The 22,828-nt window shown below is 35.2% G+C and overlaps 2 protein-coding genes across 3 annotated transcripts in view; one reads left to right on the top strand and one right to left on the bottom strand.

The window, feature by feature from the left end:
* Positions 1-12,784, top strand: part of ANGPT2 (angiopoietin 2) — a 41,983-nt gene extending 29,199 nt beyond the window's left edge. For both annotated transcript variants that reach the window (XM_088530613.1, XM_010228740.2), the window contains 4 exons: positions 5,659-5,760; positions 6,266-6,432; positions 9,843-9,973; positions 11,480-12,784. In XM_088530613.1, coding sequence (XP_088386739.1) covers positions 5,659-5,760; positions 6,266-6,432; positions 9,843-9,973; positions 11,480-11,640 — 561 coding nt within the window. In that variant the 3' untranslated portion in view covers positions 11,641-12,784. The remainder of the gene's footprint in view (positions 1-5,658; positions 5,761-6,265; positions 6,433-9,842; positions 9,974-11,479) is intronic.
* Positions 1-22,828, bottom strand: part of MCPH1 (microcephalin 1) — a 116,886-nt gene that overhangs the window by 62,500 nt on the left and 31,558 nt on the right. The window contains exons 11-12 of the mRNA XM_088530623.1: positions 21,956-22,118; positions 14,856-14,933 (exon numbers count right to left, since the gene is read on the bottom strand). Coding sequence (XP_088386749.1) covers positions 14,856-14,933; positions 21,956-22,118 — 241 coding nt within the window. The remainder of the gene's footprint in view (positions 1-14,855; positions 14,934-21,955; positions 22,119-22,828) is intronic.

Genomic DNA, 22,828 nt, shown 5'->3' with positions numbered 1-22,828 from the left:
AAAACACTGAATGCCCCATAAAGACACTCCACCCACTACAGCAGAAAGAATGATAAGGCTTCTGTGATTCAGATAATATAATTTAAGAAAAACAAAACTGAAAGGCAGAAAAAGTCGAGCACCAAAAACTGCAAGAAAAATTCTGAAAAGCAGGGCTCGAAAAAAAAATTGTTTCCAACTTTTCAGATACAGCAGGCTGAGCAGGGTCAAGGGACACTTGAATATATGCAAAAAATGCTTAGCATTTGTCTAAGAAATATAGTAGGGGATGATTTTGTACTTTTTTTATTTTAGGATTTAATACTGTAGATATGTCCTTACTAAATAAAGTATTTATTGAATTCCTAAGACTCTGTTTTATTATACATGAAATACAAACAAGCTAAAAAAAAAAACCACAGAAAATGGACGAAAATAAAGAAAAGTGAGAGCACATTTGGAAAAGCAATTGGTAAAGCTTTGATAGAGAAAGCATTTTTTTCCGTGTTTTCATAAGAAAGATTTAGAAATTAAGTAAATGAAGTAAACTGCTTAAAGACTTCCATGTAGTTCAGGCCTCACTTTGATATTTATCCTGAAAAAGATCCCAACCAAAGGAAATAAGCAATTTTAGGAAAGTCTAGAAAATATAATAGATTAAAATTGCAGGTTTTGTAGATAATATCTAGAGAAGTTAAGGATATCTGCAGTCTGCTTCTCTTGAAAAAGAAAAAGGCTTTTCTCTGAAGCAATATAGTCTGTTGCACAGCAGAATTAGTTACAAGAAAGATGCATTCGGGACGTGTTGCACAGCGCATACAGTGTAAGGCATAAGCATTTTCTAAAAGCAGACTCAAGTGCATGCTGTATTACAACATGGAAATTTCTGACCATCAAGTTTTAACTGTGCATTTTCAAAACCATAGCGTTTAAGACAATTTGTAGTTTTTGTTTCAACTGCCCAGAACATACAGCAATTTACATTTCTGCAGAAATTTCAGTAATCTGCCACACTACTGAACTCACTTTTTAAATTATTTACCAAAATAATCTATCCCTAAGACAAAGGTACAACTGCCAATTCTTTACACTGTAAAACATGAAGTGCTTTACACTTGAACACAGAGGCCTAAAACACGTAGCATAAAAAAAGAACGTTTTGACAGCAATTTGCTGTGTTAAAACAAGAGTAGTTTTATTCTGTTTAACAATATTAATTATATTGTGCTCACTGCAGAGCGAATGGAAACAAAAGAATGAGAAGAGCTAGTGAAAGTTTTAAATACTCTATGAAGTAGAAAAAAAAAGACTGAAAACTTTTAATCTGATGCAAATTTTTTATACAAACACAAATGCCCGAGAGGAGTTGTCAAGGGCAGCGAGGGTTTAGGGATAATCAACACATTGCAGCATTACCAACTGTTTATGATGTGCATGGCTACACGGACCAGGAAACAGAATGACCTTTTTTATTTGCCAAAAGTGCTGCACTGCTGTTTATGTTTTCATCTTTTCCTCTTGTAACACCTTCTGACCTCCCAACAGGCTGATAAACAACTTCTGTGCAATCTGCGTAACTGATCTGACTTCACTAATTTGTCTTCCATCATAAGGCACAACTAGAGCAGCGCATGCTGGAGGAAAACAATTATTTCATTCCATTAATATTTTCAAGCTTTCCTGTTCTGCACCAGGACAAAAGCTAAGACCTTTTAAAAACACTGAGGAAAAACAGCAAGACTGCTGACACAAGAAAAAACAGCAAAAGCCATGAAAAGTCTGTAACTTCATGTTTACAGCAGCTACATGAACCAACTCGCCTCTTGGTTTTAGTCAGGCAAAACAGGATTTCATGGATGATCCCGAATGCCACATTGTGGCAATCTATCAGCTCAACCATTACCCACAACTCTTACCAATATATTATCCCAAATCTTAAACTACTGGCTGAGCATTTCCTTACCTCCCTCCCCGATCTGAGTAGAAATGTTCCAGGCAAAGCTCTCTTTATTATTTTTGTTTTTTTTCCATGTAGAAACTTTGGGAAAGTTTGAATTTAGTAACAAGAAGAGTTTTGTAAAACTTTTCTGAAAAGTGACCAAGCAGAGAATTAGCTAGTTGTTTCAGAAGAAGTCCATGCCACAGAGGTTAGATAAAGTGTTGCAAACCCCAAGTTTAAAAAATAGACATTTGCATTGCTTCTGCTATGCAAGGAGATGAAGGAGCTTTTTGTGTACTTTTAATAGTCTCCTCATTTGGCCTTTTAAGGGATAATTGGTCTTAAGTTAATTACTTTGTAAACACATCTTTCCAGAACAAGGAAACTATGGCTGAGATTCTCACCAGTCAAATCTCTGGTAGCCAGAGAAAGAAATATATAAAATCTCTGAGCATCAGGACTGAAAATTTAGCTCTGAGCATAGCCAAAAGTGATGTAAATAGACCATAGCCAAAAGTGATGTAAATAGAGACAAGCTAATGTGGCAACACTACTCTTTTAGTATAAGAAAAGTGGTGGATTTACATCCCAAGAGCTGCATTTTCACAATGCAGCATTGATCCTTAGCTGAAGGTGAAAAACATAAACAACTGACCTTAGCTTCCCTAGCACCACAGCAGCTCCATCTGCAAGCAGTGGAGGAGTTCACGAGATAAATCAAATACACCCCCTGCCAATTTGCTGTCATTTGAGAAGCTAATCTCTTTATTCCTTTTGGCATCTGTTTGACGACTCCTGCTGCCTATCTAATCTTGGTATCTGCCCTTACTACTTCTATGAAATGTTACATTTCTTCCTTTTGAATACAAAACCTAGGCTGTGCTCAAAGATCAGAAGAGTTCTGTTCCAGGAATGTGTTAGAGAAAACCTCATACGCCTATCACTTTACTGAAGATTATTTTTTTTAAAGAAGTTACAGACTAAGTAAATACTTCCCCCTCCCTCAGCTATCGCCTACTTCATTAAGAAATGTTTCCCTCGGCTAATTGACACAGCAAGTTTACTGTGATTATTTTAAACTAAGCAAATTTTTCCCTGATCTTCATTTCACTCAGCAGCCTATCTTCAAACTTAGAAACACTTATGAATATGCAACATTCACTTTAGTAATTTTAGGAAAAAGTAATAACAGCTAACCAACTTATTTTACTGAATTTATTTCTTTAATCTTTACTGTCACTATTCAATTTTACTGTTTCCCAAATTAAACAAAAAGCATATATACAAATTTGAAATTCCCAGTTCTATAATAAATATGACCTCTAACTCTAACACAGTTTAATCTTGATTGTCCAGAGAACTGATGATTTTTAGAGAAATTATCTGGAAAACGAAGGAATGACTTCATGAGCAAAGCTGAATATGAGGCCTGGCAAGGCACGGTTCTGGTCAGCCTGAAAGCAAAACATTTCACTGTAAGAGGGTTACCTGAAGCTAGTAAAACGATTTTTTCCTTTTTATCTAGTTCAAGGGGGCTATCGTGCAACTGTGAAGTATGGCAGTTAGAAACCACACACTGAAATCTTAAACAACTATCTTGTCATGCTTTAAAACAGATGTTATGACAGTAGAAGAGAGGTGATGTAAACCAGCACGTTCCCATTGCCTGGGCCCCACCTTCTGCCCAATAAAGAAAAGCGTTTCCATTTCCAAGGTCTTAAAATAATGGCATGTATAAGAAGGACTTACAGATAACTGATTGTTTTTTAGCATGGAAAAAAATTACACTCTCAAATTTGCATAAGCTTTATCAAATCATTATCGGAAAGAAAAATGTACATAAGATTTTTTCTGGTCTTTTCTTTTAACATGTCTTGCTATGGATTTCAGTTGCTAGTAAATTGCTTTTCCATTTGGGAAGACATTTCCAACACCAAAACACTTCTTCTGAAGGATCTATACTATCTATAAAAGCAAGCAATCTTACTAGTCACATGCCAAAAAAGGAATATTTTATATAAGACATTAACAGAAGTTCGGGAAAGTTTTTTTATGTTGTTTTTTTTGTAATGGAAGATTACGATGTTTGAGAATATTTTAATCTCATTAGAATTAAGTACAGTGCTATTTCAAGGTATTTATAACTTCAAAGTAATAACTCCAGCTGAAATGAAATAGGAATAGGCTTCATGGAAATTGTGTCTAGCATTTAAAATGTCTATTAATGTTTGAAATAGCAACAACAGAGTGCAGGAGTGGTCCGTCTAAATTAATATCCCACCTCTAAGTAACTAAAACATGTTTCAGAGAAAGGCAAAAACATTATATTCTGCATTTGGCTTATTGTAAATAAAAAACCTGTAGAGAAGATTCTGGGTGGAAACAGCTTACACTATAACCAATGTTATTTGTTAACTGTTATGCATTTTAAACTGCAGAGATGCTTAATAAAATTATCAGCATATGCTTTAATCCATCCCTTCTGTCCCTCTTCATAGCCTCTTGTGGCAATTACATTTTACATTAGCATTACACATTGCATGGCCTAACTTTTTAAATCAGACTGATGGTCCTTTGCAGTACCTTGTATTTAGAATGCTCATCTTTCTTTTTCAAGGCAGGCTTGTTTTTGGCTTTTTGCATACGTACATATATGCATAAACAAACACACACAAACTATTGCCAAATCATCACCAGTCATATTAAGTAGAGAGGTTAACAGAACCTCCCCAAAATAGGTTTTGAGGTGGAAAAACTGCATGCAGCAGTAAAAACTAAAGCTGCTGCTTTCTATTAAATTCATTTACATGGTATACTTTACTCAGTAAACCAGCTTGTTTTCTTCTTTTATCTTGCCAAAAAATCTCCATCTAGACATGTTTAATGATTTTCTGATGCCAAGTACACAGGCTAGACACAACACAACATGTGCTTTGCATTTCCAATGTATTACAGCCTATTGATACACTATCTAGTATGTTTCATTTTAAGCAGCTCTAAGGGCTTTGGTTCCCTTTAAAAGTCTGATGCTTTTGAAGAGTGCGTGTGCCACAGCTCACATGATAAGAGTAGTAACCTGTAAGGAAAACACTTCCCTTCCTGTGGTGGTGCTCCCAGCACAGGAATCAACTGCGGCCTAGCAGGAGTCGCTGCGTTTCCAGCACGGTCAGCATGGCGCGGTTCAGAGAACCCCAAGAACCTGCTAGGCCTCAGCAGGCCCCATCCCATGGAGAAGCATGAAGATACACAACTTCACTGTGATTCAAACAGGATTTGGGGTATTTACCGTGACACATTCTGACAGACAGCAGAATGAGTTAGGTAAAAAGAAAGATAACCCAAGAGGTGGCTTTTTTGTGTGTGTGTGTTTTTAAATAAAGGGAATTCTAGGAGTTGGCTGCAGGTTTCTGTGGGATGGTGGGGACTCCAAGTAAACATTTACACATTATTTTCATTCAAAAACACTTAAATTTTAAGTTGACGTCCCTTGAACACTAGCTATAAGCTATTTTTAAGATACTGTTGAGTGCGATGAACACTGAGGAATCACATCATTTGTGGACACTGAAGGCACACTTGCATGAAAGCTAGGAAGAACAGCATTTTTTCAGTTAATCCACATATCCTTCTCTTGCCCAGGTTAATACTTGCCACTGCACAGAACTGTGCAAAGTACATGCCCAGTGTTTGTGTTTGTAAACGACAGCACGCGCTGACACTGTTGCCGTTTGTTCTGGCAGGCCTATTGCGACATGGAGACCGGTGGGGGAGGCTGGACCGTTCTCCAGAAACGCGAGGATGGCAGCGTGGATTTCCACCGGACGTGGAAAGAGTACAAGATGGTAAGACCAACGTCCTCTGAGGCCTTAGTACTAATTATCTGCAATCTGATATAATGAAGTAATTTTAATAATGCCCTCGGACTGTAAGCAGGTTCCAAAAGGGGTCTTTTTTTCTTTCATACTCATTTAGAAACCTCAGGGTTTTCTTCTGCTTTTTAATCAACTATTGCATGATTCACAGTTCACAGTTACTTAACTGTGTCCACAGCTTTAAGTTACTTACATTTGTGTTTCTACTGGCCACTTGCTTCAGATCTACAAAGACTTGCGTTGATTCACTTTATTTCAGATTTCTGAATTTGTGTTTATTGAAATAAACTCTTTGAAACACTATAAATACAGTGTTTCACTATATCTATACAGTGAAGAAGTGACCTTCTCTTACACAGGAAAATTATTAGCTGACGGACTGAAAACTATGGTATTTAAAAAGTGATAAAGTGATCATTTCAAAGTCAAAGAAAAAACAAATGAAAGTTATTTAAATATACAACTTGAATTACAGGGATTTGGTGATCCTGCTGGCGAGTACTGGCTGGGAAATGAGTTTGTTTCTCAACTGACTAATCAGAAACGCTATGTTCTTAAAATACACCTGAAGGATTGGGAGGGCAATGAGGCTTATTCACTGTACGACCACTTCTATCTATCTGGTGAAGAACTAAAGTACAGGTAAGCAAAAAAACCTGATGTGAATGAAAACATATGATGCTAATTAATTTAAACTGTTTAGTTGCATTACTTTATTTCATATCAATTACAATTTTTTAAAAATTCACTCAGGAAAAAAAATGCCTGCTCCAATTTTCACTTATTGTCTATCTAGTTTATATATATATATACATATATACGTTTTTAAAGATAGCATGTACATTTTACTAGTGCACACTGGGTGAATATTCTACACCAAATGCTCCAAAGACAAAGAGAAGATGCAGTACATGAGCTCATAGAGCAGCTGGCAGTACACAACTTTGAGGGCAAAAAAAACATGCCCAAGTTGCAGCACAAGGAAGTGAACAGAAAAGCCACCCATGTTCATGTTTTTCTCTGTGAGGTTGATCCACACAAGCATACATTTTACATAGAGGGTAATAACATCGATCATATGTAAAATGTTTACGCATGCAAATGGCTACCCTCAAAGTTCAATATCTGCACAGATCTTTCTTTACTGAGATCAAATTGTAACAACTCCTAACTTTAGCTAGTGCTAAGCCAATTTAACTTCGTAAAGTTAATTTCCACCATTGTTATTTGCGTTAAAAAAATAAAAACAAGGATCAATTTGCTCGATTAAAATTGCAAATTGTTTTTTTAAAAAACAAAAGACTTAAATCATGATTCTGGGAAATAAGTACGTTCCTGGAAGGTGGATAACAAAGGCAGACAATCCTGCAAGAAGATTTTCACTTTACAGAAGCAGCACACTGAGTGCAGAGGAAATCCTTCCTTCTAAGTCCAATGGTCGAGTTCCCAAACTCTGGAAGAATAATGTCCCTATCTGTGAAAAAGCAGCTAAAAACAAAATTCCAGTTTCACCCTTCTACAAACCTGTTATCTTTAACACTTGACTTTAATAGCCATATGACTTATGCTGTCATCATTTCTAGAAAACACGGGCACAGAACTTAATGTTTGGTTAAACGGAAATGGAAGTGCTTATCCATTTTATATAGCATCAGCCGCTGCTGAAATATATCGGCAGTTCATACTTCATTCTGTTACTCCAGACTCTCTGTAAATGCAGTAGATAACCAGTCATACACTATCTCAGAAACTAGAGAGATGGCTCCTTATTATGTGGTCTGGGAATATTTTGTTATGTGAATCATACAAATTCATGGAGCTTTGTCTGACTGGACAGAAAAGTTGGCTAAACTTCATTTCTCTGAGATAACTAACAACTATTCATTAGTAAGAAGGTCAAGAACTAAATTTTGTTAAAATATTAAAGTAAAACTTTAATGAAGCATAGATAACATTTTGTACTAGTCATGTACAAAACTAGTATATTCTTCTCCTTTTGAAAGATAATGAAATGTAAATGGAAGAAAATGCTGTTACTTCAACTCTAGCCTCATATGCAAAGCAATCCAAAACTATCAGTATCTCCCTTCCCCAAAATGCTAGATCGTAGTAGTATACAGTTGTCTCAACTCCAAAGACAATATTTTTTTCATCTGGAAACAGTTAGAATCTACAGCAGAGATTTTGAAAATAATGCATTAAAATACTTATAAAGGTAACCTTTGCAAGATGGGTCATTACCCTTGTCCATCTACATTATTAAAAAATAATTACTGGAAACTAAGATGGTTGTCTGTAAATAGACCCTTCCTTTCAAAATGCAACTAAATATTAAATGCCTCACTGAATGCAGTGCTGTAAGGAATATGTAAGTAACGTCATGAAAAACTCTTCACTGAAATATTCAATAAAGAGCAACTTTCATTACAATAAAAAACAAAAAACATTTCTGAATGCTGAAAAGAACATGAGTTGGGAATTTCATAGAATCATAGAGAAAAAAAAACACATTGGAATGGGTATCAGTTGAGTCCAACTTCCTGTGCAGAGCAGGGTCAGCTAAGAGATCAGACACGGTTGCTTAGGGAAAGTCAGGCCTTATGCAGCCTCCATCCTTGGAGGATATAATCTGTCTTCATGGTGAAAATGTTTTTTCTGATCTCCAGTCAGAAGGTCTTGTTTCAATTTACATCTATTGCCTCTCATCCTCCTGCTGTAAACCACCATAGATTTCATGCTAGTTCAAGTTAGTACACAGTGAAAATCATCTGAATGTCATAAAATAACTTTGATTCTGCTTCTCAAACATTCAGATTTAGTGTTAATCGTGACATGGTTGTACCTGAATAAGGGGACACCATTCTAATTCTCACCTTTTTAGGGCTTCTAAGTATCTTTAATTTCTGCATACCTGTGTTACCTACTTTCTATCAAAATTTTTCCCTTGTTAACTCTTTTAAATAAGGCTGTATACGTAGGAAAGCTTTGTACAAGTTTCACAGGGCCTAGACCTAGCTAATTAAAAATAAAAAGTTTCAAATAGAGGTAAAGAATGATTTCAGGACGACAGGAGATTTGATAGGACCACTTTCAAAGTTTTTCTGTTATACTCTGGAATAGTGTGTGTCATCCTGTTCATTCCTGTTTAATATTTTCATGTTCAAATATTAAGAGTCTTTCTGGAAGGAGATCCCCTCCTTACCTTTATAGCAAGCAGAGAATTACATGCAAGATCAAGACAGATTCGGGGACAAGTTACTTCTCAAAAAGTCCTTAAATAAACAGCTCCCAGGCAGATAAACTACTTGACATGGAAAAGCAACTGGCGAAGAGTTACTGTGGGCCCAGAGGGTTCAGGCCCTCCCAAATGGACACAGTCTCTAGGCCTCATCCCATAGCAGCAGCTCTGTTACCACCGCCCGCCCATGGCCCCAGATCTCTCCCCACAGAGACTGCGGCTGCACCTGGATGAGCAAGTCCAAACTGCAGCAGCCTCACAGAAAGGGAACTTCCCAGGGGCAGCGAGATACACTGAGAAGTACCTGAGATGATCTAACATTTTAGATAATTTGGGAGAAAAACCTAAAATACTAATTACAATCCTCTTATCCATAAGTTATAATGATAGATTGTCACATTGAGCTAATAGCAAAATAGAAACTGAAAAGAAGGAAAAACTCAATTAAGGAATATCTCTGGACACCATGTATTTTCAGTATTAAGAAATTCCTGGTGTACATGAAAAATTATGAATTATCTACCTGCTCTCAAGTTTGTTCCAATAGAACTGGGTGAAGGAAAAAAACAAAAACAAAACCAATCATCTCTATTTAATTAAATGTTAAATTCTCTGTTCATTATAATAATGCAGTGAGTATTCCTGCTCATGTCAAAACATTAACCTCCAAAACAGTTTACAACAGTACATTGACCAGAAGAGAACTCAATTATTTGAACAGGATATTTATGGCAAAAAAAAAAAATAATCATCATTATTTTGTAGATCAACTGTCATTGACTTCAATCTAATACTTGTTTTTTCCATTCTACAGGATCCACCTTAAAGGACTTACTGGGACAGCAGGCAAAATCAGTAGTATAAGCCAACCAGGAAATGATTTTAGCACAAAGGATGCAGACAATGACAAATGTATTTGCAAATGTTCACAAATGCTAACAGGAGGTAGGAACGGTTTTTGGTTTTCTCAGTCTTCCTATTTTTACTGGCACTGAAATTGTCTGAGGGAAGTGGTGATTTTGACTTACTAAATTTTAGCTATTGAAGAAGTCCAAAACTCATAGATAGAAGGACTAGTGTGCTGACCTCAAATGCCATGTCCTACCATTTGACTAAGGTCAGCTAAAACAAGAGAAGTTAAAACTGAATGTGTGTGGGGAGAGGGGCAGGGAGGCGATGGAGTCTCTCAAACTGTGGTACTAGGAAGTTTGTAATTGTGGAACTAGCACGAGTGACAGCAGGTTATTCCTCAAAGGAATGAGATAGGAGATCTCCTGAAAAGTCTGAGAATTGCCCTAGAAACTGAGCGGGTCAATGAAAAGATTCCTGATTCTTTAGGTGCAAAAACCTTCCCTAGCTATCCAAAGGAAAGAAAGTTCATATTGGCTCTTGAAGAGAGCAAACAAACAAAAACACAAGAAGGCCTTGCCTGCCATACATGCTGCAAGTCACAGAAGGGTCTAAGTATTTAACTACATATTTCAATAAAAGTATTAAAGGGCAATGCATATATGTAAGATACACCATAATATATGAAGTATCAACATTTTTCTAAAGATGGTTCAGTTTTTACTGGACTTTTTGGTGATTTTTTTCATAATTGTGGATCAGACAATGCTTTCTGTAATTCTAGAAATCTAGAATTCCATAATGTGACCTAATAAGCTTTGCTCCATAAATATGATTTCTCTTCCTAGTATTTTTTTTAAGCAATGATTAAGCAACGATCCCACTAGTTGCTAGAAAAAAGGCAGTTCCAATTTACCCAAGGATAATTGGATTACTGCCCTATAAAACAGAACACACATTATCACCATCAAAATAGAAATATAAAGATATTACCTTACTAATAAAAATAAATTTTCTTTATGACCCACTAACAGGTCAGCATCACAAAGATATAAGCGTGGCCTGCTTTTTTTCTCCTTTCACTTCTTTTGAATTGATCTGCATACAGAATAGAAACAGATAACTGAATTTTCTAAAAAAATGTTGAGTTTAAATGTGCGAAGAACAAGTTTACAAGCTTATCAAAAAGCTGATGACAGGTAAAGAAGATCCAGTATCATTAAAGTTCAGGTTAAGATCTGACCTCAGGTTGTCAACATCAATCTTTGAGATTGATAATGAATTAACCTTCCTTAACAGCTTCCCTTTCAACTTTGAAGCCCTGTGGCTAACTTTGTATTACATAAGCTTCAAGAATATGCAGTTAATAAATAAATACAACTTCTTATGGAGCAACTATTTTATATTGACACTTCCAAATCGTATGTATTAGAAATAGTTTGTAGAATTCTTTCTAAAATTCCAATAATTCTTTCTTGGATAAAGTGTTAACAACTTCTCACAAATGTACATGTTTTATATATGTATGTGTGAACACACAGTTTTGAAAACTACCTATGCTGATATTTTCATCTGCTGATACATTGTTTTTTGATGTTGCAGGATGGTGGTTTGATGCATGCGGCCCCTCTAACCTCAATGGAATGTATTATCCGTTACGACAGAACAACAACAAGTTTAATGGTATCAAGTGGTACTACTGGAAAGGGTCAGGATACTCGCTCAAAGCCACAACTATGATGATTCGACCAGCAGATTTCTAAATGCTTTTGCATTCTTAACGTGAATTATGTATTGTATAGTCTTCAAGGACTTCATTTGCTGAGCACATATGCACCCATCTGCAACTCGTTTCATTTGCAAGCCCAGAAAACATGCACTAGTTCTGACGGGATCCGTCATTCCGCTTCGTGAACTGCAAAGCTCGTACTATTCACGTCTGAAGCATGAGCCTGCTAGAACAACGAGTTGGCCAAATGACCGAATAAAAAGAACATCAAAGAAACTGTCAGACAGCTTAAAGGACTGTTTTCTTGATCATTTATGTATGTGTTAGTAAATAACTGGAACTGTGAAAAAATATCTAAAATAGTTTTAGAAATATGCCCTTTGCTTCTTCACTGAACTTTAAACATTATTCTAATATAAAACACGTACTAGATCTAGATTTATTTATCTCTCCATTGTCAGGTTTGCTGTTTATGTACATAAAAAAATATACTGTGCTGTGATTAGAATGTATTCTTTATGATATAGATCTTTCTCCTGTAGTCCCCTAAACTTCTTACACTTATTCAGGGATTTTTTTTACAACAGTCTGTATTACTTAAGAAGGGAAAAATAGCATTTAAATACTTTGCATTCATTCCTGTGAAATACTATGCAAAAAAAAGGAGAAAGAAAAAAACACCATTTATTTCAGTTTGAAAGTTTGAACTTTTTATAGTCACTGTCTTCAAACTATAAAAATCCCTGCAAATTATAGTATGTATTTCCTTATATTTTTATGAAGATTGCACTTTTATTTTCTTGTCATTTAGCTGCAAAATAATTGACAAGAATTCTATAAATTGAGACAGCGGCATTAACACCAGATGTCCAGTTGTCTATGACAATCAATTATCACCTGGTGCTGTAGTTGATTTATACCTTTTGTAGAAGTTATCTTAAAAAAAGCATGTTCTTCGATGCAATTGGATTTATGCTCATGAATTAAGACAAAAATTGCTACATGTGGAAAAGAAAAAAAAAAATGAAAGTTACCTAAGCTCTTTTTTTGTTTTGTTTTAGTTTTTGTTTGTTTGTTTTTCTGGTGAGGTTTGCACTTCCTGAAATTCTCTATGAGGAAGGTAGGCCCTTAATGTATGATACAACATGAATAAATGATACCACCGGGTGATTTTTGCATTTTTTATTGTATGTTTTAAAAATGCACATTGTACACAAGTACAAGATATCTGTACAAGTTCAGATATCGAAGATATTCTTTATAAACCACACAAAATAATTTTGTAGAAATTTCTCTCCAAATTAAATTCAGGACTTAATTCTCATGCTTCATCTTAGTCTTGAAGTAATAAATTTAGAAATTCTATTTTCAACAGGTGACTGATTTAGTTGAAAAACAAGAAGGTATCTCATACCAAAGAACAAAACAAAATCCACATGGACACAAAGCTTTTGGTAGCTTACTTAGCAAAAAGTATTATATCTTAAAAGCATTACATTATTTTTAAAATGGTAGAAGAACACTCTTCATTTTGTACTGTCACTAGAGCTGCTGTCAATGAGTACCCTACCATTTGGAATAACATTATTTGTTGCTGTAGAAGTGTAGTATCAGCAAGATCAAAAGACAGCAGAGAAAGAAGTACTTCTAACATTACTTCATGGTATGAGTTTAAATAAACCTAGTGAATGTAAATTAAGAGTCATCCTCTGAAGGATTGTATAAAATAATCTCAATATATTTGACTATTTAATAACATTGTCCCCAAATTTCTGAACAACTTGATTTAATTATACTTCCTCTGAGCAGGAGGTTGAACCTGCTGAGGTCCCTTCCCATCTAAATTATTCTGTATTAAATGTCACAACATTTAATACATAAATCTTAGACTTGATCACTTATTTCCTGTTTTTTTTTCCTGCATTTACTACAGCAAATACAACAAATATTTTACATCCATTCATCCCCAAATAATAACTTTTAAAATGAGATCTGTTATCGAGTAAGGAGATAGGAACTCAAGGAAGAAGGACTGGAGAGGGAATTATCCCCTTGGACACTGACATTGTCCCTCTGCACAAAAAGCACAATGCAAACAGAAGGGATGCAAGTTCTCAACACAACCAAAACCTCCCTCGATTTTATCTTCTCACCATCTCTCAAGGCCTTATCCCCCTTCTTCATCTGAGAGAATAAACACTGTAAACAGAATCTAAAAGAACACCAGCTTGACTCACTTCCAAAGAATGTCATGTAAAATGAAGGAGTCACTGATAACATTCTTTGTTATTGGACAAGGCAGTTTCAGAAGAAATAGAAAATTTTTTTTTGCTTTCTGATTCTTGTTGGAATCTGAACTACTGTGTTTCCCCCCACACCTTTTTCTGCTACTTGTTTACTGTCCACATTAAGCTTTATCCTTCTTCAAGTATTTTTTAAAGTATTCCAAAAAAATCCACTTCCCTCCCTTTTAGAAAAAAATACATTATAGTAGATGCATTAATTTCTCTGAGCTCATTTGAGAATAACTGTTACATTTTCCCCGTGCTTACAGCTTATAATCAATGAATAAAGTCCTCACCCTGAACATGTAAAAATAACGAGTTCTTTTAAGTTAATAAAATTATAGTAAAAGAGAAGTTCAACCCCCCCCCCCCCCTTAACTGTTCTTTCTTAAAAGCATCTGAAACGTTGAGAAACAAAAAGCAGATAAAAAAAATTGTTAAGTCTTCCTGATAAAATTATCAGAGCTGATCTGGTAAAATTCCACTTGTTCAAAGTCAAAAAGAAATTTTCTGTTCAACCACTTACAACACATGGAGTGAAGATACAGATCTGGGTTATATCCGAGCGTATTTAACAAAACAACTTCCCTCCTCCCACTTCAAAAGCAGGCAGCTGTACCTCCCACATTACTTCTGTACTCGTGCGCTATTTGCTACCTGAGAATGGGCAGGTAGCATGGAAGAAGTGCTCTTTCTTACTCAGTTTTAGAAACACACAGTGATTTTACATTCACCAAATTATTTAGGGGAAAAAATAGCATAAGCAGTAATAATACTGAGTCCATAACCTGATATATTTTCCTATTAGGTGATAACAAGCCTCTCCAGCTTTTATACAAGTACAGATGGAAATAAAACATGCCATAAGTGAATTAAATGATATTTTTTTCTCAGAAGCTTTCTTATTAACAATCTACTTACAGGGTCAATCATTTTCTAGAGAAATAAAGGCAATTTAACTTACAGGAGCAGCAGGAAAGTTGGATGATAGCTCATATGGTTCCTCTGAGATCCAATGACCCGATTCCAAAGACCACAGAACCTAAAATAAATCAAGTGGTTAAGTATAACTCTCATAACTTCTGGGATAGTAAACGTTCTGAATGTATAATAAGAATTAAGAGTGCGGTTACAATATTTGTTTTTTTATATTTTGTTTACTAAGTGGTTTCCCAAACCCTCCTCACAAAATTAAGCAATTAGAAAGTCACAGATTTTACAACTGAAACACAACATTGTAGAGAAACACAGAACTGCAGAGTGCACCCACAGCCAGCTTGCTGATGACACAAAGTTGGTACCAGGAAGTTGTGCTGCCATTCAGAGGGACCTTGCCAGGCTGGAGAGATGGGCAGTGAGGAACCTCATGAAGTTCAGCAAAGGGAAATGCAGGGTCCTGCACCAGGAGAGGAAGAACCCCAGGCACCAGCACAGGTGAGGGATGACCTGCTGGAGAGGAACCCTGTGGACACCAAGTTGACCATGAGCCAGCAGTGTGCCCATGTGGCCAAGAAAGCCGATGATATCCTGGGGTGCATTAGGAAGAGTGTTTCCTTCAAGTCAAGCAAGGTGATTCTCCCCCTCCATCTGGAGGGCAGTGTCCAGTTCAGGACTGCCCAGACAAGAGAGACATGGTGCTTCTAGAGAGAGGCCACAGTCACAAACTGAAACACAGACAGTTCCATTGAAGTATGAGGTAAAAACTTCTTGACTGTCAAGGGTGACAGAGCCCTGGAACAAGTTGCCCAGAGAGGTTGTGGAGTCTCCATCTCCAGAGATATTCAAAACCTGCCTGAATGCATTGTGTACAATGTGATTTAGGTGGCCTTGCTTGTGTAGAGTAGGGGTAGATGATTGCTGAATGTCCTAATGTAAACCATTACGTGATTAAAGACACTGAAGTTATACTTGCTTGTGGAGATAAAATTGTCAGAATTCTTGGAAGGCAGGATATTCGTCATGCCAACTTCTAACACAGTGCAGAACACTGTTGGCCCCCTTTGCCATGAGAGTGCATTGATAGCGATCAATTGGTGGTCAGTGAGGACATTCAGGTGCTTCTCTGCAAAGTTACTTTTAGAGTAGGTCAGCCCCCAACCTGTAATGGGGTTAATCCTCCCTTGGTGCTGAACTTGGCGCTTCCCTTTGTTGAATTTCAGGAGAAATTTCTCTAATTTCTCCAGCCTGTCTAGGTCCCAAAAGCCCTCTGGCAAATCAGCCACTCCTCCCAGTTCTGCATTATCTGCAAACCTGCTGAAGAGGCAGTTCACTTCTGTCCCGTCCTCCAGGTCATTGATGAAGATGTTAAACAGCACCAACCCCAGCAGACTCCACTAGCAACTGGAATTATGAAAGCATTGCCAAATACAGATGTAAAACAGCCTCTAAGTAAAAGCAATTCCAATTTATTCTCTCCTGTAACCTCTTAGGTCAACGATGCATGCTCTGCATATTCTATTCTATATATAGAACATGTTCTAGATTACAATTAGTTTGCTAGAAATACAGAGCACTGACAGTCTAGAAAACACACGACCATTTGCGTTAGCTCTGCAACTCTGGATGGTCATGATCCTTGAAGAACAGCAGTCCTAACACTTAGATTTCTGTGACTCCCCTCAGGACAAGAGATGGCTACAAGATTGGTAACAACTTTAATGTTCAGTGATATTATTCCCTCCATATAGACTACTCATAAACTGAGGGTATGCTCGGGCATTCCCTCTACCTGTTATAGAAATGGTTCTCTAGCATATCAATATATGAAGAACAAATGAATATTGTAGGTGCACAATTATCTCATTTGCAGGATTCTTAACTCATTTTATCTACTACTTTGAATGGTTATATTTTCAATTACTGAAATACAGTGTATTGATTTTCTAAAAATATTACATCTGGGATTTTTCTCAGTTCATCTTTTAAATTATTCTTGAAAGCAATTTGTCATTATACATAGCAGCTAGTAGACTATAATATTTACATATACATATATATCCGTATATATATGAAGAGTGCTCAGACATAATGCCTCAGGGAGTAGAAAACAATGTCTTCACGGAAAATGGAAAAAAAAATAAGTTCCTATCATGGGCTAACCTTGAGCCTATACATTTTCCTACTAATTTCCTATTAATATTTTAAGTTCTGAAACACAGAAATATTCTAATGAAGTTGATTTTCTCTCTATTGGCTTCATCAGTGTCAGCTGAGCAATAATGTTAGCAAAATAGCTAATAAAAAACTAGCAAATTCTTTGTACTATCACACAATTCAGCAACTTTCCCTTTTAGAGATATTTGAGTTCTCATTTCTCTACCTCTCACTCATTTATGATTCTAATAACTATTCTTACTTGCTAAGGAGAGAGCATTCATGTACTTACAAACAAACAACACCCCCCAACATCGTGCTGTTTATAAGCAATAAGTAGGATTAAGTGCACAAGAAGATACCCTCCAAAATACATATATGGGATATATGGAATTAGAAGATAAATCCCTGTGTTTTGTATAATTCTTTCTCTGACAATCACATTTTGCCTAAATAGTTCTCTAGCCATTTCAAATGGATCATGTCTGTTCTGAACTGTTAGCACAGTCATGCGTAATTAAAATGTTATTTAACTTAGAAAAAGCTGAATTTCATTGCTGCTTAAAAAATTCCCATGTTTGATTTACAAATAACCAAAATGTTTTTTGTTTTTTTTTTTTGGTTTAACTTCTTTTGGAAGATGTTTCCATATATCTACTTACTGTTATGTATCATTTAAATTCTAAAATATTGACCAATAAAATTTGGGAAGCATAATAGCATAAGAGATATTAAGATTATATATTTTAATATAGATATTAAACATTATATTTATCCTTTACAGCTGTGCAGACTATGTGACAAAAGATGACTGTGAACTTAACAGACTGATTGCAATCCAGTATTCATTTTTCAAAAAACATAAGACCATCTTATAACAGCTTTCTACAAGGAACTTTTTTGCCCAAATTCCATTGCTACAAGACGCAACTTGTAAACTGAATTTTTAAAGCAATCTCATAATTATCAAGAATAACATCTATACTCCTTGGCCAAAAGTAGTTTATGCTTTATGACTTTCAGGGAAAACAACCACCTCTTACATAGACTGCTGCAAAAGTTGGTACTTCGTGTGACCAAGGAAATAGTGTTTTACTTGTGTCAGGGGGTGGGTGGACTCATGCTCAGTTTTGCAGGCTATTGAAAGCTAACAGCTTACAAAAATCCAGAGAATACAATGTTTACTTTTAGAAAATACACAATTCAATGTTTGAAAATGCAACAGCTGTACAAAAGGGGAAACTATTTCTGTAGTCATTATAAGCATACCAAACAAAAAAGTAAGACTTAGGAACATTAATAAGAACAAAAAAAAAAAAAAGGAAGCATTTAAAAAAAAAAAAAAAAAAAAGGAAGCATTGAAACATAATGGATTATTGTCTGTAAAGCAAATACAGTATCTTCTGAAAAACACTCAGCTAAGATTATAACGTAAAAGTTTAACCTTTCTAAAGGTGATATTTGTATCTTTTACATTATAGACCTAACAGATTTCAGAACTTCTATTTATTTACAACTTTACACCGGTATTGTAAATAAAAGAAACTTGTTAATCCAATACATCTCTCTCAATCACACAACAAAAATTAACTTTCACAGAACAAGGAAAAGCATAGCTTTTAATGCAGTTCTTTTAGAGACAAGCTTTATGAAGATTGTTCCTTCATAAATAAATCTTGAGCAGCACCAGATGTACTGTGCTCCATAATACATACCTCATGTCTGTAGAGCAATCAAAATGATGTCTGCACCAAGAGTAACTGGCAAACAACCCAAGTAGATTAAAAAATAAACCCAAAAGTTTAGTTATGTTTTAAGTAATCTCATTTCATTTTACAAGCCAATTTTGCAGTAATAACTTCTATCAATCCTTGTAGTATTTACAGAATCTTGTTTAGAAATGAATTTTGTTTATTTGAACACAAGATGGATTAATGCCTGTCTATCATGGGTCTGGAACTGCATACAGAGGCACTTTATCTACTTTCTTAGATTAAAAGGAAATTAGATACAGAGTTCATGAACAGGTCTTGCAGTAAATAATTAGGTTATCACTCTCTAAAACACTCAAAGTTTTCATGAACACAGAAAAGCTTGCTTCGAATTTCAGTAGAGATTTTTTCAAACTATTTTCATACCAACAGAAAAAAAACGCAAAATCATGTAAATCCAAAATAAGATACAATTTACAATATTCTTGAGTGAACTACATTTTCTGGCTAAGCCACTAATTCTTTTATTCAATTATTCTTTAGAATGTGGAAAAAGAACAAAGAAAAACATTAATTCTTAAGAATTCATGAACTATTTAAATTGAGAGAAATTACTTAGAAGTCTTCAAATTTATATAGTTACGAGACAAGACTTAACTGAAAATGTAATTGGAAAGCAGCAGAGTATGGATCAAGCATGGTTGCCAGATACTGGAATATTGGAAGTTAGCAGCATAAAGCAGATAACATTATAGCAGGGTATATTTGATATATTTATATTGCTACTATAACTGAGTTTTGCTGGTCATGGAAGACATAGGGAAGGAGGAAAATAGGAAAAATATGGGTTGCTGGGTGGATCTATCATTACATTCTTACAGAAAGTTTCCTTTGGCTTTGGACTCCATACTAATCCTGGTCACTATTCCATTACTTCTTCCTTAAGTGTGGGCTACCTTATCTAACTCAGCAGAAGGCACCCTGCATGGTACAGAGCTTCAAGAAGCGTCCTGCAGATTGTAAGACTAGAAGCAGTGCCAGGTTTTCCCCTGCATATTCTATCAGCTTTATTCTAAATTCCACATTACATAGGTGTCTGAAAACAACTGAATGATCATATGGTATTTTTACTTGAAAAAAACACTATCTTGAAATATAAAGGGAGTTCTATGAAAACTGAATGTTTAACAGTGAGTTTTCTCCAACATTAGCGTTTGGAAAGAACATTAAGGGTTTTTTTTTTTTTTTTCAATAAAAGAAGAAAAAAAAATCTTGCAGCCTAATTTCCCTCCACATAAAAGTCAAAAGGCAATGACAAATAAGGAACACTTCAGCTTCTTAAAGTGTTCAGATCTTCCATAAGACAAGCATCACCACACAAAATTAGTGTGCCTTATTTACAAAGTACTAATAATATCAGACAGACCACTATTTTAAGTATCCAATTTGAAATATTTTCCCAATTAGAGTACTCATATTAAGATTAACCACAGTATAGAAAGGTATTTAAAGAGTTTGGTAATTGAGCATTAATAGAATGGCAAGATTATTTTCATCAAATGAAATTCTCCTGACTCTCTCTACAGGATTCCTCATGGTTATAAGTAAGGCTTCTCCTCCGGTAAGTATTCAATCACATAATAAAAGTAAAACAATGCAAAATTATGTCAATGACAAATAGAAGTAAGACAAGAAAGCTCTTACATAATAAGATAATAATAATAGAGTAACAAAATGCATGTATTAACCAGATTCTTAACCAGATTAGTATTTTTTTCTTTGAAATCCAAAGTTATGTCTTCCAAAAAGCCTCAACAAAATAATGACTAATTATTAGTGAGATTTTTAATGGAGTACTAGCCAGCCTCAGTGAAAGACAGGTCTACAAAAATGAATTGTAGCAATATTCACACAATATATAGTGAATAGTTATGAATAGATTTTTAAAATTCTGTTATTTAGAGGATTAAGTTTTTCCTCTAGATTGTTTTCATGCAGCTCTCCTAGGCTTCCAAACTTTGTCTAGACATCAGATCAATAAAAATGTGGGAAGACAACTTCAGGATTTAAGCCAATAAGCCTTACAGGAACAAGTTCATTTTTTTAAACTGATTCAGTTAATTTATTGGTATTATACGAAAGATCAAGTTGACCCTGTGATGAGGCCTGGCTTCCCTACCAGTCAATACTGGTCTGGCAAAAAGAGCACATTGATGTTTTCATCATGAATTGGTTCAAAAAAATGACAAGTCTGGCAGTACATAAAACAAGCAATGAAACCCCAAAACACCAATTATGAGAATACTGACTGCCCTATGCACAAAGATAGGAAAACCCAAAGGATACCAGAACAGCCTCTTCAGATAACTACATATATATAAAGTCCAACTTTTCCACACTGGTTTAGACAGACATTTTGTAAATAAAAAAGTATCAATATTTATTTTGTTTTCAATTGAAAAATAGATTTTAAAGTATTATGAGAAAAAAAAAGAATTTATTCTACAACCATTTTTATAGAATTTTTGGAATTTTTATAGAAAGAGCTGTTCAGCAGCTATGTTTTACAACTTTGGGAACATGAAGAAAGCAGACAAACTGCAGCCTGTAAGGTCACAGTAAATGGCTGGCAATTGACTTCCATAATCACAGTGAGTAATTCACTACATTATCTTGGCTTTGCAGGAATGGTCTGGTAACTTTATGTGGTAGTTCACAGAAAATTTTAAGGATATACAACAGTTATTTGATCCCATTTTTGTTTAAAAAATGTTTTACCTTTGCTCAGCAAAATATCCAGTAACTCCCCTATATTTTTACCCTATGTTACATTTGAACAAAACTGTCTTTCAAGACAGAATTGTATTAGATAAGCAGCAACAACAACAACCTGATACATTATTCCTACTCAGAATCCATACTTTGGATAACACTGAGCAGAAATGGTTTATCTGGGCATTAAGCTGTCCAGAAATAATGCATGTGACAATTTTTATCCATCTGCCACATATTGATATATTAATGGAAAGCTTTAGGCATTTCCACCTTGCCCACTGAAGTGCAATATAAGAATACATTTGTTAGATTTAGTAGTAAATGACAGTCAGTCACGGTAACACAGAGCTTCACAGAGATAAGTTTCCTCTAGCTGAGCTACGTAGTAGGTAAGTCTAACATCCACTTGCTGATATAGTTGATATTACAGCTACATAAAATAAGCTTACTTTATTTTGTAGTAAAATTTAAGTATATTTCTTACCCATTCATAAGAAACAATCCAACATCCACGAGCAATTCCTAGCATAACATTCAGAGTACGACGAGGACTTCCTGCAACTACATGACTTGTTGTATCACATACGTTATCCGAGAACGAAAACTTTCCCAGTTTATTCACTACTTGAATTATAGTATTTTGTTTTCTAAAAAGAAGAAAAAGAAAAAGCATATACTATTGAATGAATATACAGTTAAAAAATCTGATCACAGACAGATTGTGTTCATAGAGTTTTATCTTGTATATGAAAGTTCTTTTGCTCCCTGAATCTATGCTGCCTGCTTAAATAGAAATTATCTGAATTAGAAATCACCATATTATTTGTGTACAAGAGCTAGTACAACACAGCCACATTTGCAGTTGCTTCTAGAACACTATCATCAAAAATACTGCTGTGAAACAAATGGCATTGAATGTCACTGGACTATGTATTCCCTTGGTGTTTTAACTTGACACATCCTATGAGCGATTTTTTTTCCAGTGAAACCCATAGATAAACTGACCTTTCCTAGGCCTGTTCAGGTGACACATTTTTCATGCACTAACCAAAGTCTTTCTTAGCAATGTTTTTGTGTATAAAAAATCCTTAAAATTAAAGGTCCCATCATACAACTAAGAGCTAAATGTAACACCAACTACAGTGAAAACTCTTGAGTTCATAGTTGGGCCAGCTACAAAAAACTGCTGCACACAAATTTACAGCAAAATTTCACAGAACTTGTGATTCAGTTACTGAATCAGTGAGCAGCAATTAATATAAGCACTGTCTCATTAAACCACTGAACTAACATATCTTGTAACTTAAATATTAATGAACCACCTTTATCGTTGTAGCTACTTAGTAGTAGCTTTTGG

Source organism: Tinamus guttatus, unplaced genomic scaffold, assembly GCF_059628265.1.
Source record: "Tinamus guttatus ecotype Peru unplaced genomic scaffold, ASM5962826v1 Tinamus_guttatus_pri_ptg000383l, whole genome shotgun sequence".
Classification (NCBI taxonomy): domain Eukaryota; kingdom Metazoa; phylum Chordata; class Aves; order Tinamiformes; family Tinamidae; genus Tinamus; species Tinamus guttatus.
This window is presented reverse-complemented; position numbering and strand designations above follow the sequence as displayed.